At 41.8% G+C, this 16,368-nt stretch overlaps 1 protein-coding gene across 4 annotated transcripts in view; it reads right to left on the minus strand.

The window, feature by feature from the left end:
- The window catches only part of Cacna1e (calcium voltage-gated channel subunit alpha1 E), a 320,444-nt gene that overhangs the window by 90,477 nt on the left and 213,599 nt on the right, over nucleotides 1–16,368 (minus strand). For all 4 annotated transcript variants that reach the window (XM_028759777.1, XM_028759802.1, XM_028759794.1 and 1 more), the window contains exon 8: nucleotides 3,654–3,769. In XM_028759777.1, the coding sequence (XP_028615610.1) occupies nucleotides 3,654–3,769 (116 nt within the window). The remainder of the gene's footprint in view (nucleotides 1–3,653; nucleotides 3,770–16,368) is intronic.

Raw genomic sequence — 16,368 nt, forward strand, 5'->3', positions numbered from 1 at the left:
TCTCTCTCTCTCTCTCTCTCTCTCTCTCTCTCTCTCTCTCTCTCTCTCTCTCTCTCTGTGTGTGTGTGTGTGTGTGTATTTTGTCTATGGTTCCTGGCACAGAGCTGTCTTTTGTATGCTAATGAGGTGATTCATGGCAGGAAAGGGCCCAGGATAACTTGAGGATAGGAGCTGGTAGCTGGAAAAAAAAACCCACATGATCAAGAGGTAGAATTTATATACCCATTCCTACCTTTGAGGAAAGGAGGAAAGCCTAGAGTCACTGTTCTACTACCAATAACCAACAGTTTAATTCAACCTTCCTATGTATGGAAATCTCCACAAACTTTCCAAACAATGTACTTTGAGAGTTTCCAGGTCAGTGAACATCTCTGTGTGCTTAGAGGCTGGTGAGCCTCATCTTATACTTTAGCCTGTATATCCATGATCTATACTGTTTCTAAGTTGCATTTTATGTTAAGCAGTAAGCATCCTTTTCCCAAGGTCTAGAAGTTATTCTTTAAAAAAATATATTGAACTGATGAGAGGCAGGGATTATAAGAATTTCCAAATGTTCATTTGGCCACACAAAATTAAGGCCCCTCTTGGATCCTACTTTCTGGCTTCTGAAGTGGAGATAGCCTGAGAGTAAGGCTATAACCTATAGAAGAAGATATGTGCTACCTTCAGGGGATGTTTAGTGTCAGTGTTTAGTGCATTCTTGAATGCACAGTGGGTGCCAGCAAATTGAAGGGCCCATTGGTGCTGGGGCATTCAATCCTCTGTTGGTATATGAAAAGATATCACATAATTCTTAAGGGCCTCTTTTTCTAGGCTTCCTCTCTTCAGGAGCAGAGTCATCAATGAGGTATCAACTGATGGAGAGACTTATATGAGAAGACCTCATTACCATCTCCTTCAAAGGGACCAACCAGACAGCCTTTCTGTCCCATATCTGCTGGTTTCCAAGGAACCCGTCTAAGAATGATGGTATTGAGTTGTGATCTCTACCCTACTTTAGCCTTTGTACTATGTGCTTTGACAATCATTTCCAAAGATCCAAGCTGTTGGGGAGAAGCTTGCAGCAGACCATATCAAACAATGGTTGGATGAATGTACTTATAGCAATTAACAGACAAGTAGAAAAGGGTAAAGCCATTGTTGTAATTCTACCTTCATATAAAATTGAGAGTACATAGAATGCATTTTCCAGGGAACTTTCTGAGGTTTGGACATTACTATGCAGGATAGTCATTACAATACATCATAATGTTTAGCTTAGGACTTCAAGAACAGCCTCTGGTGAAATTCCACATTAACAGGTGAAGTGTTACAGGTGGGGGTGCTCCTTCATGCAGACATATAAGGTTTTTAAGGCAATTTATAAAACATTTGGAGAGTATCATTGTAAAATCAAATCCCTGACAAACTATATTATAGCAAACTTAATTACTTTCTCAGACATCGCTTCGGCTATGCACAGTGCCTGACTTTGAAATGGGCAGACATGAGAGCTCCAGGGAAAGATGGAAGATGTGCAGGGTTGCTGAGGATTTCTAAGAAGCACTTCAAGGGCTCTAGATGTGCTAAAACCACCCTTCCCCCACCAATGCCTTTTGCCAAGTTCGCTTTCGAACTTGAGTTTCTTTCCAGGGAAATGTTACCCATATGTCTGATTCGCTCACACTCCACTTGTAAAGGGGAGGGCCAGGAAGCTCAGTTTGATGTTGCAGTGCTTCTTTTTCTTAGGAGGGGGAAGAGGGCTACTTTTGCTAACTGGAAAAAAGGGGAAACGTTGGAATTTTGCAAGGATTGGGAAAGCACACTGCAAAAAGGAGCCACATTCCATGGAACCTGACCCTGAGTAGGGTCACAGTCGGGCTTGGGAGATGCCTTCTCTGGGTTTTCAGCCAGCTCACTCAGCAGTTTGTCAGATGGCTCCACTACTGAAGACGCCAAGGACAGTTGGAAACTTCAAGCTGCCTGCCTGGCCTGGAGGCAAATCAGCTTGCCGTCCCACGGTAAGGCAGTAAGGCGGACTTGCCATTCTGGGAAGAGGGAGGTGAGATTTATATCCTCCTCACCCTTACTCAGTAGGCTGGAGAAGAAAGGGGTGGAATGGACACACAATCAAAATGCTTCACTTCTGCCTTCAGGGATAACAAAGAAATGTAGAAGTTCAAAACAGGGAGTGTATGTCTGGGTTTTAATCATACATATCCCCTCTCTGTCCCTGTAGATAATCAAGAGTTGACTCCTGAGCTTAAAGAGGGCTTTGGAGTATTGGCAGCAGTGTTGATGCAGTGTTAACTGTGTCACTGCAAGTTCTCATGGAAGAATCCAACTCGCAGAATGAAGCATCCAATCAAGGTCCCTATTGTCCAGTTGTGACTTCCCATTCGTGGCTGGCTTTCTACTAGGAATAGAGTAAGATGCTGACTGCCAGGTGAATTTTGTTATGAATTACTATTATTTAAAAAAAATCACTCTTTGCTCGGGAGGAAAATGAAGATATATAACACCAATGCAATCCAGTTTTTAAAATAACAAGGAAAGCAAATGCTTCAGTTTTATTGTCAGATAGTGGGTGATTGATGCCTCTCATGAGCACCTGAGCCACCTTGAATCCTCTGACTCTGTATTAATGCCTTCATGGCAGGTCTGGACCATCCCTATACCTGAGCCAGATTCTTCCCATGAGTGAGCAGTGAGGACAGCTCAAGTACCAGTGAATATTTCCCCTTATTCCTGTCTCCTGTCTGGACACTTACAGTGGCCCCACAGTCATCTCTTCACTACTTCTGGCCTTGTTCTCTAGGGTCTAATTCAAGTACTGAAGGCATATGTTCCTTTAAAATCTCAAGGCAGGATAACTCAGCTTCCTAGAAAGTCTGGTGACCCATCAGGTCACACACATAACTGCTGTTGACTCGTCTATGCCTGCCTTCACACTGCCCCCTTCACTCTTCCCATGTTCTTGTCCTCTTTGCTGCTGGGGTGGCAGTGGCCACTCCCTTAAATCTGACTGGACATTCTGATTCTCCTCTCTCGGACTTTCCATGGTCATGGCCTTTCCCTCCTCTCCTCCAAGTTTCTATACACACAGGCCCATGCTGAACCTTTTTTGGAAAGCTGTAGCACAGCATCACCCCACTACATTTCTTGATCTGTTTTCCCACTGCACACACCACATTCTTGTGAGCTATTAATTATTATGTTTATTGCTTCCTTCCCAACTCAAGAAGAATCAGTTCCAGGAGACATGAACTTTTGAGTCATGCTGGTCTGTTTGGCTCAACCTTGTACTCTGAGTCCCTGGCACAAAGCAGGCAATCTATATTTGCTGAATGCATGGATTATCAGTCACAGGGTGAAGTAAAATATAAAATATCACCAGACTGTTTTTTTTCCTCACTTTTCCTGAGCTCAGTTTGATAATGCTCCTGTTTTGTGGAAGGTGATTAGTTTAAAAGCGGGGAGAGTTAGACTCTAGAAGACCTCAAAACAGAAAAGGAGCCTAAACACTTACAGAGAGCGCTCAGTGTTCCTCTTTTGCAGAGTCTAGTCTAGGTTGCCCTTGGATGGGAGTCTTAAAGACGCTGGGCAGGGTTAGTGGACTACACATGCGCAGTTACCCACCAGTCCCCCTCATCCCCAGTCATCCTAAAGCTTACCTGCTTTGTCTATCCAGGCGCGGTAGCCATTCAGCTCGCGCTCAATCTGCTGCTGGCGCCGGAGCTTCATGAATGCTCTTCTGTTCTCCACTCTCTCTCTTTCTTTGGCAAATTCCCTGTGGACAACAAGGACAATCCTCTGAATTTGTGCAACACCATGATGAAGAGAAAGAGCGAAGCAAGAGTAAGTACTCGGACTCCTCTCTTCACCTCATTTCTACTTTCTGCAAGATGATCTACAGAACGGAGCTTCATTCCACCACTGGCAGGAGGCCTCCCCATCCTCGCTCTGTTCTCCAGGGTGGAAAGAGCTTTTCCAGCCACGTGGCAGTTGCAGAATGCTATGGTCTATGTCTTCAGCCACGATGGAATCCTTAACCCTTTCAAAGCCACTGTTCTCCTTTGTGTTTTCCAGAAGTGATTGAGTTACATTCACCAATAAGTGTGTGCCAGTCCTGTATGATGGATTTCAAGACCACAAACTCATCTAATCCTCATAAAATACTGTTAACATCCCCATTGGACAGAGGAGGCAATTAAGGTTCAGAGAAGTAATTTGCAAGTAATTTCCTTGAAGCTGTGCTGCCACAGTGTCCAGTATATTGTGGTGTTCAATAGGGAATGCCACTGAAAGTCAGTAACACTCATAACATGAAGGAGTAAAGGGCTGCTGGTGTCCATTAAATAAGAAAGGAAGAAAGATGGGCTAGGACCTAGCTCCAGGAGAAATACCTTGGGAAGCTGAATGTGGCAGAGGCAGCTGACTGAGGGAAAGGAAGGAAGAGCCCAGTGACAGGTACAGGAACAAAGCCATTCTATGGCATAGGGAAGAGACTAAATCTTGGTGCTTGGGAGATAGGTCAGTTAGCAAAGTACTTGACACACCAGCATGAGGCCCTTAGCTTGACCCCCAGAACTCATGTAAAAAAGCCAGGCATGATGACATACACTTGTAACCCCAGCACTGGGGGAAATACAAAAGGGGACAGGTAGATCCCTAGGCTTCACTGGCCAGCTAGCCTAGCTCAAGGTCAATGTTGGTCCTGCTTTAAGCCATTTAGTAGATGGCTCCTGAGTCCTGATACCCAAGGTTTATCTCTGACTTCCATATGCAAGTATACACAGAGACACACAAGGTCTTATGCTCCAGAGCAGAAGCATGAAGAGAAAAAAGAGATGGAGGAAAAGGAAGGAAAGAGAGATAGAAGAACAATACCAGAGTTCCTTGGAAGAGAAAAACAAGATGAGCACATCCAATGCGTTATTAGATGGGAAATAACCAATCATCTTCTGTTGAGATCCTCCACAAACAATCACTACCAATCCTTCCCTAGTCATTACCCTTTGCTACTGTAGTCTCATAGGAGCACAGTTGGAAGCTGTACTCACAGCAATCCTCATAAATAAAGAACCACATCCAACTAGAAAGGGTCCTGCCAGATGTTCCCTAAAGTCCAGGGAAGAAATAAGCCAGGGAATGAGGAATGTAACCTAGTTGCAGCAAAGAGGCAGGGACACTGGTCTAACATGATACAGAGAGATGCCTGCTTATGCTTTGCTTGGACCTCCTGTCTACACTGAGCTGGTGTCCTTGGGTATAGGACCCACTTGAAATGGTTGCGGTCAAGTTGAGGACATGAGGACAAGGCATGTGCTTGACTGAAGATACAGTGAGTGCTGTGGAGGAAGGGAAGGAAAAGGTGAAACTGGAGAGAGGCCAGAGATGCTGAGGGTCTGGGTAGCAGATCTCAAAGCATAGGATGCCTCCTGTAGTGTTCTTTTCTGGATTTCGGCTATTAAGAAGTAATAGTGACCTAGGTGATTCACAACATTGCTACCCACCAATGTTCTTTCTGTTGGTTCTTTGATTCTTAACTTAAACATTAAAAGTTAATTATCCTAAGTAGGACATGGAGCTGTAGAAGAACTCAGGCCTGGCTGCACAAAGAGCCCCAGTTCTTTGGTGGTGTGCCACTTAATTTTGTGTGGCCTGTCAGCATCTCCTTCTATTTCATAGCTTTCACATATGCTTATGTCTTAAACTTCCAACTAGTTCTGGGAGCTGGGCTAGGAAAAATTCAACCTGAGGTAGTATTTTGAGTGAGATCACTACAAAGGCGAATTTCAGTAGGATCTAACCAGATGATTTGGAAAATCCCTGACCATCTAGGATAAGCAGTACCAATGTTTCCAGTATCTGACTCAGAAAACTAAATCTGAAGTGTGTCAAGTGGCTCTTTGAAATGGCAAGTGTCTAAGACGAGAGAAGCACAGAGAGGAACCATAACTCAGATATTTGAAATCCCACCTCCTTTCTATTCTATTCTATGTTGAACCCATTTACTATGGCCTGGGCTGGCTTCAAAGTCACTAATGTAGCCAAGGCTAGCTAGCTTTGAATTCCTGATCCACCCTTTCTGCCCCTCAAATGTAGGAAACGCCAGCATGCAACTCCATGCCCAACCAGAGGAACATTTTGCTAAAATGTTCTCCACTTTATTCAACTTTCCATCTTCCCATATTAAAAGAAGCCTGGTACACAGGGTATGTTCAACAGACTCTAAGCATCAAATGTGCTCATCAGTAAGCAGGTGACACTTCTGCCTTGGATCGCAAAAGTTTCAGTGAAGGAGAACTTCATCACTGTACAAGCTCAAGGGAACCATGTGCGTTGCTGGAACCCTAGAACACAAATGCCATTTTTTGAACTACAGTTTCTGTAGAATTAATGTGTACAGCACATGCTATGTCACCTCTCTTTGGCCTCTATTATCATGGTGCTGTTTGATTTGGGGCAGACTTAGCCAGCCAGTCCCTGTCTGGCCTCTCTGTGTTTTGAAAGTTTCTGGGTCTATTGTCTCTCTGGCTGGCTTCCCTTTTCTCTGCAGTTTTAGATCTGGTTCCCTTCTACCTGATTTCCTGGGTGGATCTTATTGGCCCAGAGCCACACAAATAGGACCAAGCCTTTGTTTGTTTGTTTGTTTGTTTGTTTAAGACACACACCTCTCCCCACCCTCACAGGATGCTGCAGCACTGAGTAAGGGAAAGGCAGTTCGGTTATCAAGTGGTTTCCTCTCTGTTCTGTTTGTTCATTGGCAACTGTGTATTTCCTGACTCCTCCCATCCTCTTCCTTGCTGCCATCCTCTGTCTGTGACAGACACTGAAGTTGTCCTCTGACTTCTTCATGACTTACATGTGTGCCAGCACTCACATACATACATGTGTACAAGAACAGATGACACGTGTGCATGTCTGCAGAGAGAAAAACTTTAAGACTCCTAATCATTGAAGCAAAACTACATTTCGAAATATCTGCATAAAAATACTCTTAGAAAGGAGAACAAAACTTTGTGCCCCAAGTTATTTATTCCCATTCGTATATCTGCTAGTCTGTAGACTCCATGTGGCCAGACAAAGCCTGCATGGCATCATATGTGAACTGAGAATTTTCACACAACTATTAAAGATTATTCCATAAACTATACAAATAAAATATTTCAGTTAATGCTCATAAAATACACTTACATTTTTGGTTTAAAAATCATTTTGGGGTGTTATATTTGTAAAATAAACAAACAAACAAAAAAATCTGAAAAACAAAATCCTGCAAGGTGTAGAAAGTTTATTTGCCCAAGATCAAAGAGAAAGCGTTAGAATTCAAAGTAGCACCTTCCAATTCCAGGTTAATTACAGTTTCTACAGTGCCTTGGCTGTCTCCCCTCATCCCCTGCTATGAGAAGTCAATGATTAAAATCTACAAACTGGATTTTTATTTTAGCTCAAGTTTGAGAAATATAGGAATATAAGAACAGTTTTATTAGTTTATTTTGGTTTTAGTGAACTTTTCATTTGAGACAACAGAATAGAAGTCAATTAATTCCTATGTTAGATTAATAAAAGACCTAGAAAATAATTCAAGACACTAGTCAAATTGCTGTTATATTTGTCATCTTGTGTTCAGGGCATGGTTACCATGTATTCATATTGAATTTACAAGGGACAGGGGTAAATAGTATTATCTACACTATTTTCCTGAAATAAGCAGCCATTCTCTCCTTAGATCTTACATGCCCATCAGACTGTGAGCATTTAGGTGGCCAGGTCTGATAAAGGCCAGTATGTTCCTTCTGTGATCCTTACCCATAAGAATCTAAGTATTGTCTCCTTTGTATAAGAATTCAAGGTATTACACAGATGATGCTGTTATAAAGTCAGAACACATGACCTTCACCTTATTTAGAGACCAGATACCCATTACTAAATTTCCTGCAGAATTTGGTAGTCTTAAAGAGTGGCCCTCTGAATATCTCAGGATGTCCAGTTTCTTTAGATAAAACATCTTAACTTTAAAGGGAGAATTCTGGCTTATAGTAGAAGGGTGGCCAGATCCTTTGAGGTCTCCTAACATATGTCTAGGTTTAAGATGCAAATGAATATAATCAGCTCCATCCTCTATTTCTACATCCATGGTGTAACAGAGTGCCCATGTGTTGTGTCTAGTCTTTGGAATTCCAAACTAGAACAAAAATAAATGAGCATGTGATGCAGCAGAAGCACCACCAGCTCTATTCTCAGAGCAAAGTATCCAGGCAGCATCTGCTGCTAATGAACAGTGAGGGAGCTTCTCTGTTTCTTCATCAGTCAGAGCTGACATTAGAAGGAAACCCAAAGGGCTGGGGAGATAGTGTCTACTTGCAAGCATGAGGACCTGAATCCAAACTACAGAACTACCGTCACCACCGTCACCACCACCACCACCACCACCACCACCACCATGAACAACAACAACAATAACAAAACCAAACAAACAAAATAGCTGACTGTAATGGTTCACACCTCCAAACCCAGTAAAAATAAGAATCCTTGGGGGTTACTAGCCAGTCAGGCTAGCCCAGCAGTTCTCAATCTATGGGTTGTGACCCGTTTTGGGATCAAACAACCTTTTCACAGGAGTCAAATATCAGATGTTTATGTTATGATTCATGCCAAAAGCAAAATTACAGTTATGAAGTAGCAAGAAATGGTCACTACAACATTGCAGCATTAGGAAAGTAGAGAACCACTGGTCTAGGCTAATTGGTGAGGGCTTGGCCAATGAGAGACTATCTCATTAAAACTCTGTGTTCCCAAGCACAAGCTAGAACAAGTCTTCTCTAGGAACAGTGACCTGTAAAGAGATAGGAGAGTCACAAACATCCAAATTGGGCTTCACTGCCCTTTTCCTACTCTTGCTACTCATAGTGTTGGGCTGGCCCTCTTCCTACTCTGCTCCCCTGGAAGGATCATTTGCAGGTCCCCTCAAGACATAGAAACCTGGAAGAAGGTGAGCTGGAGTTGGGTCTGGCTAACTCTCCATTTTGGTCTCTGCATGTGTACACTAAGTTCACATTCCTAAATTTCAGTTATGGGATGTAAGAAACCTAATTTTTGTATACTGTGGTAGAGGACTTATTTCATTTTTGTTATTGGATTTATATTTGTGGCTGCTTTTGTTTTTCAGTAGTTTCCATGGCAGCCATAAATTGTTAAAAATCAACTCCTACATGCAGACAATTCTATATTTTCACAATAAAATAAAGTAGAAAGTAGAAATATCACATGAATAATCTCAGACAAGGAAGGATGCCCCAAACATGTATCATATATGTCTGGAAGGGTAAAAGGAGAGAAGGCAGATTTCACTTCCAAATCATGCTTATAGTAATATGAAAATTGATTTCTACTTTGTGAATTTATCAAGCTATAAAGGAGCTATTGTCACAGATAATTCACAGCTCAGTCGATCTCTGCGTTAGTAAAGGAGCTGGTGTTAGCCCATAAGGCGATGATAGGAGGGGCTTTGGTCAACCAGAAATCTAGGATGCATTATCATGTTTGCTGAATCCTAGGGACTTGAAGTGAGGGTCACTAAAGCCTGGCGTTAGACCATGCTGTGTTAACTCGTACCCCAACATAAACGGAAGGTAGTTGTTTCACTCATTTACTGACAAAATATTTAGGAAGAACTGGTATAAAACCCTCTGGGGAAAGACTATCGGCTCTTGGCTTATCCACTAGTTCCAGAGCATTGCTCCTGATTCAGTGCATACAGGGAGCTTTGTTTACTGATGCGGAGGCTCTTGCTGCTGTCATGGCAACCAGAAAGGAAGACAAAGCCTGCCAGGATGGACTGGCCTGTATGACTCAAAGATCTGTTTACCCACACTCCTGTACACACTTGCATGCTTCATCACACACACATTGGCATAGATACACATGCTCAGACCACCAGCACTCTGAAGTACATGCGGTGAGGCGGGGGGACTTTGCAAAGCGCACAAATGCCACATGATCACATTCCTATTAATCTTCAGAGTTCATAATTTCAGAAGGCTTTGCTACCCACAAGGGAACCTTGCCAATATTCTTCTATGATCCTCACTTCTGGAAGGAGGGATTTGGGTTAGGCACCAAGAAAAACATTGTCAGGCTTTTAAATATTCTGAAACAAACACAGAAATCAGTGAAGTCAGATTTGCTGTTGTGTGGGAGTCCTGCTTTCACTGTGTTGGAAAGTACTGGGGTGATCAAGGGCAAGACTGTTCACCGTTATGTTTTCAGTGTTCAGTGTTATGAACCTGGGGAACTTTTCCTCCCACTTTCCAGAGAAGCAAACATAGCCCCAAAGAAGACAAACACTTTGCTGAAGGTCACACAGTTCAGTAACATTACAGTTATTTATGTCTTAGCCCTTGCCTTGTTCCAGGAAGGATTTAAGGAGACTTAGGTTGTCAATAAAAGATGGCTAAAACAGAACCTGGCCTTCAAAATCCCATCCATTGTTGACTCTCATAAGCAGGGTGAGTGTTCAGGTGCAAATGCTCAGACATGCAGTGTTATCCATACTCCAAACTAGGCATTTTAGTATGGGCCTCTTAAGAACAGAGATTTTTCTCCAAATTGGTTATGGCAAATATATGGCATTCCATGAAGTGAAATATCCAACCTCTGCCCCTCTGCTCTATATCCACAGCAATGAAAGAAAGATCACAGGACTCTCAGATCAGGATATCGAGCAGCCAGGACCTGCAAAATCACCTGTTGTAGCCCAATTTTCATATCTGGAAAAGCTAAAGCAGGTAGAGGACCATTGGTTTGTCAATCCAAACTCTACAGTAAGTGGAGGCTAACCTATACATTTGCTTAGCTTGCCAAGATCCAAGGTCCACACTATCCTATCATTTTAAAGATGGAGATTCAAAGAGACAGATGCCATAGGAACTCAAAGAAAGGATAACATTTTTGCTTTATCTTCTAATACTGAAGTCTTTTTATTTTATGGATACAGGGAAAGAAGCCTGGGCCATTCACATTGAGGGGGAGAAGAATTGATTCTTCACAGTACAACTAGGACACCATCACTTGGAAAGTAGAAGAGTAATTACAACATTTGTTTGAAGTTTGCTAAGACTGTCTTGGGCTGCCTTGTTGAGGAGAGACTGGAGGGGACTTAGAGATAGAATCAGCAAAGCCTTCTAGAACATATTCAGATGACCTTGGCCTTGGACAGAGTGTGACTATTGAGAAATAATGAAGTTCTGGATATAATCTGAAGGTAGAGCTAAGAGGACACACTGACCTCTCGCTGATACAGAGGGTAATAAAGAGATGACTCAAGGACCACCCAAAGGATTCTAGTGGTCAAGAAGGAAGAAGTGAAATTTGTCAAAGTGGAAAGGGCATTGGGCAAAGCAGGGTTTGGAGTAGAGAAAGCTCAGGAGCTCATCTCTGTATGCTACTCAGCTGGATTTCATAACATATTTATATTAAAGGTCAGTAGGACCAATAGCACCAATGCTCTGTTATCTACACAAGATATGTGCAGTGCTGCAAAGATCATCCCTGTGGATTGAACAGAACCAGGCTGGCTTCTTCACCACCTTCGCCCCTGCTGGCATGTGCTAGAAAGATGCTAACAATTTTCAGCCGAACAAAACCCATTGTTGCTACTGCTCCAAATAAAATTGAAAACAAAACAAACAGCCGCAGATATTCTTGAATGTCGCACTGTTTGTTCCACAAATTTCTCCGTTCCCTTCCATTAGCTGGATAATCATGGAATAGCCTGTACCGTGGGCAGTGACAAGTGACAGTTCTCACATCGTTGTCCTTAAAACCTTTCAAGGCAGAGCATAGCACAGCTCAATATGTAGTGCTTGCCTAGCTAGCATGGATGAGGTCCTGGGTTCAATCCCAAGACTTACAAAATCTAAACAAACATACATAAAACAAAACCTTTTAAGAAAGGACTATAAAGGCTCTGGGGTGTTGCAAGAGCGAGGAAACAGTGAAAGACAAGAGCTACAGAGTAAATTCAACTCTCTCACTCTGAGCAATTACCCACCAGTCTGTACCACCTCAGTTTGGCATATAGATACTATCAAGGCATGAACTCAAAGGCACACATGTCGCTTCCTCTCTCTGTGTACGCATATAATAGTGTATGTTTCAGTCACAATATTTCACTGGGTTCAAAACCCTGTGGTGCAGGAAGAATAAGCCACAGGGAAGAGGAGCATTTCATATTCTTCTTTCTCCCTCATTCACACCCCCCACAGCACTCTAATTACAGTATGAAAGAGGCATCCTGACAGAGAACAAATGGCTATGTTCTTTTAAGAGACACATTTTGCACTCCTCTGAGGCAGCATAGCAAGTGGCTCCCTCCCCAAAAAGTGAGGAGGTGCAGAGGAGGAGGAAGAGGAGGAGGAAGAGGAGGAGGAGGCTGTACTGCTGTGCTCAAAGGAATGAGAGAGAGCTAGTCCCAGGTTGGCCAGCACACTTTCACCAGTCTGTGAGTATATGTATTTGTTTTGTTTGTAACGAGCATCATACTTCCCAGAATCCGCTGATCTACCTCCTCAGATAATTTCAAAAGAGTCCTTTCAAAAAGGTTAAATGTCATAGCTCATTGTCAAAGCTCTTACTTGTGAAAACAAGCACCACCTTGAGCTTTAGATTGGACCAGCAGAATACAGAGGAAGTTTCAAAGCTAATGGGAAAAGGGATGGTGAAAATACAAGGAAGGCTAAGGGAGAAAGAGAGAATTTAGGGACCTGGTGTAGGCAGACTTTTTGCTCCTGTCTTGAATGTAAACACCCCGGTGGGGAGGGGATGGTGTGCACAGGGCCCACATCCATTCATTCTTATCTTCAAGGTATATTAAAACCCCCCTCAGACTTTGTCCCATTTTTTTCCACAGGAAGTTGGGGCTTAGCACCTGGACTTCAAGTCACACAGCCTGCACTAGGAACTGTGGGACTTCAGCCACCTCCATTCTTTATTGACAACCCCCTGATGCTGAAAACTGAAGACAGGGTCAGTAGGTCCTCTCCTTGGTACATATTACTGTGTATCTGACATTAGGTATTTGAAAATCAATACCTTAAAATTTAAAGGGTCCAATATGAAAATTTGAACTTCTTAAATAGTTTCTCTTCTAATTTCTTCTAACTCAAGCTAGAGTTACTCCTGCCTTTTTCTTATGTCTATCCCAATCCAATCCATTACTGATTCCTAGAAGGTCTTACAAATTCTCTTCAACAGCACTGCTAAGAGCCTACCCCAACTTATTTGTCATGTCTTGCCTGGATGCTTCCCACCTACAGTAACATCCAATAAGCTCCTAACTGACTTCCTGTTTATACTCTAATGGCAGTCTCCTATTACCATCACAGAAGAAAGAGGAAAGCTAACTTTAATACAAAACAAACATAGAACAGGATCATTTAAGGGTCTTCTCTTAGGTTCCCACTGTTAAAATCCAAAGTCCTTACTGTAGTTTACAAAACCTTTCATGGATCATTTCTTTGTCTTTCACCTTGACTTCAGGGTTCCTTTCCTGAATACAAAATCAAAATTTCCTCTCAGAGGGAGGTGTTGACTCATAAGACTTAGGAAGTCAATAAAACATCACATATGTGGGAAAGCTGAAACTCACAAAATTCTCCAAGGGCTCTCCGTGGTGTTACAGATGGAAAAAAATAATGCTAGGTAGATTTATCTGAGCTGTGAGAACAGACTCTCATAGCAATCAAGCTGCCTTTAAATTGTACAGAGAGCTGTCGTGAGTAGCAATCCTGTGTCAGGCTGGGCTTTTCCATGTTGCAGCTGCTTTTTCTTTTAGTTATGCCTGCTCCTGTAAGTAATCCCTTACCCATACTCCTCTAAATAACACCAATAGAACTCACTGGTTCACTAAAACAAATTAAAAAAAAAATCCCACTACCTGTAATACTCTAGTCTTCCAATCTGTTTTATTTCGCTAAGGACATATGCCACTAAAATGTTCTTTCCTTAATTACTTGACTTTCTATCCTTCTATACAAAGCAAATTCCATGAGAAAAGGGTATCTTCTGCCTTGTTCTTATTATTTCCTCAGTGTTCAGAATAGTACATGTGATGCTTAGAAGGAACTCAACTAATATGTACTGAATGAGAAAACACAGGAAACATTATATTCTTACAGATCCTCTCTATTGGTTATGTGACTACCACTATCTTTAATAAATCATTCTCAACCAAGCCAATCTTAGAGCCAGCAGCGTATCTTCCTTTTGCTATTTTATAAGAGCTTTAAAACCATTTTAAAGCTATAAGGCATCATTATGGCCAGACACTGTTTGCTACGCCTAAGTATTTTTTGCTACAGTTGGGATTTTGTTCCTCTGTAGTCTCACCTAACGTTGATGATCATCATCCTTTATTTCAAAGTCTTTCTAAAATTGAGGATGTTTAATAAATCACCAACTTCATTAGGTAGTCTTACAGATAGACTAAATTCTTCATTGAGATGAAGTTAATTATCACCTCACTGAAATGTCATTGTTTATTAGAGGTAAGTGGTCCAAAAGGAGGTGAGCAAAGATATTCTCCTCCTGAACAGATGACTTGAGGTAGACGTTTTGAAAATATCTAGTTGTATGTTTATTGATTGCCGTCCTTCCTGGAAAGTGAAGGCCATAATAAACAGGAGTGCCAAAATATTATGAGCAATAATTAAACCCACAGCATAGCAGAAAGTAACAGTGTTTATAGTTAGCACATCTGTCTTTGAATCATACCATACACAAATTATATAACTCTCTGAAATTTAATTTCTGAACAAATGGCATTGATAACGCTGCCAATCTTACCAAGCTGCTATGTCAACAGGCACATAGCCAAAGCACCAAACATAGCCTCCATCATGATAGACCGTCAATAGATATGGGTTGAATCTGAAGCCCCAAATGTTCTTTTAAAAGTACAAAGTACTATGAATGGATAATTCTGAGTTACCCATCATTTTGATATATTAAGCCAGACATTTGGACTCAAGTTAACAAGTTAACATCATAAGAGGATACCAATGAGCTTCAGAGAGGAGAAAGAAAAGCATCTTTTGGGAAAGTCTTTGTTTCTGAACACTTAGTGATTTTTCTCCATTCTAACTATTCACCATTTTCAGAAGAAACTTTTCACATGGGACTTTGGGAAGTGGATTGTAGTGGCTATTCCGGGTTGTCAACTTGATTATATCTGGAATGAACTACAATCCAGAATTGGAAGACTTACCTATGATCCTGATCTTGAGGCTGGGAGATACAAGTTTCTGACCTGGATCTTGGCAAGGAAATCTTGAGGCATAGTGGCTATGAATCCCAGGAGACTAAGACAAGGAGATCTCTGAGTTCAAGGTCATCTAGGACAAAGCAAGTCCCAGATCCAGGCATGGTGGTACACACCTTTAATCTGGGCTACACATTCTGCTGGAGACCTACATAAGGACACTGGAAGAAGGAAGATTCTTTCTTCTTTGCCTGCTTGCCTTGTGGGACTGAGCAACTGCTAGATCCTTGGACTTCCATTCACAGCTGCTGCCAACCATTGTTGGGGAGCTGGAGTACAGACTGTAAGTCACCAACAAATTCCCTTACTACACAGAGACTATACATAAGTCTGTGACTCTAGAAAACCTTGACTAATACATGGATCTAATGCAAAGCATTCTTTCTAGTTTGGAAGTATCAAGGAGCTGCCATCTTAGACTATACTCCCCAACCAAGAAGAGACTTTTTAAAAACTTTTCAAGTTCTTAAGTAGCCTACTCATACATTCCTGCCCAGGATAGATGGGCTCCTCACAGAGTTATGCTGTTCAGATTCTATGAAACAAATGTGTTGGCATACTCTTTCTTCATTGCTTGTCCATGATGAGATACACTCAGAAATGGAAAGCTCTTAGAATCAGAGCAATTGGACAGAAATGTTATGTCTATTAAATATAAGAATAAAAATTAAGGGATTTGTTTTACATCTCTCTGTACTTTCTTTTTTTTTCTGGTAATCCATTTTGGAACAAGAGCATTTTACAAAAGTATGACATGCACTTGACTGGAGATTTCAAAAAGTAATTCTTCATCACAGATAGTTTGACAGACTCCCTGGAGCAAATCCATTTCTTTGTGGCAAGAAAGTGTGGCACTGAGGTCATCATATGAGTTCCCTTCATTTTGGGTATGATGTACCAGAAATGCCAAAAAATGTTTTGTAAGGACTGCATCATTTAACTTTCATGAGACACAAAATACTTGATATTCTCTCATTGGTGGAAAGGACCAGAGTTATAGCTTAGTCAGAGAGCAATTCCCAAGCATATATGAGGCCTTAAGTCAACACCCAGTATCCTCTACC

The sequence above is a fragment of the Grammomys surdaster genome, unplaced genomic scaffold (genome assembly GCF_004785775.1).
Source record: "Grammomys surdaster isolate TR1022 unplaced genomic scaffold, NIH_TR_1.0 130, whole genome shotgun sequence".
Classification (NCBI taxonomy): Eukaryota; Metazoa; Chordata; class Mammalia; order Rodentia; family Muridae; genus Grammomys; species Grammomys surdaster.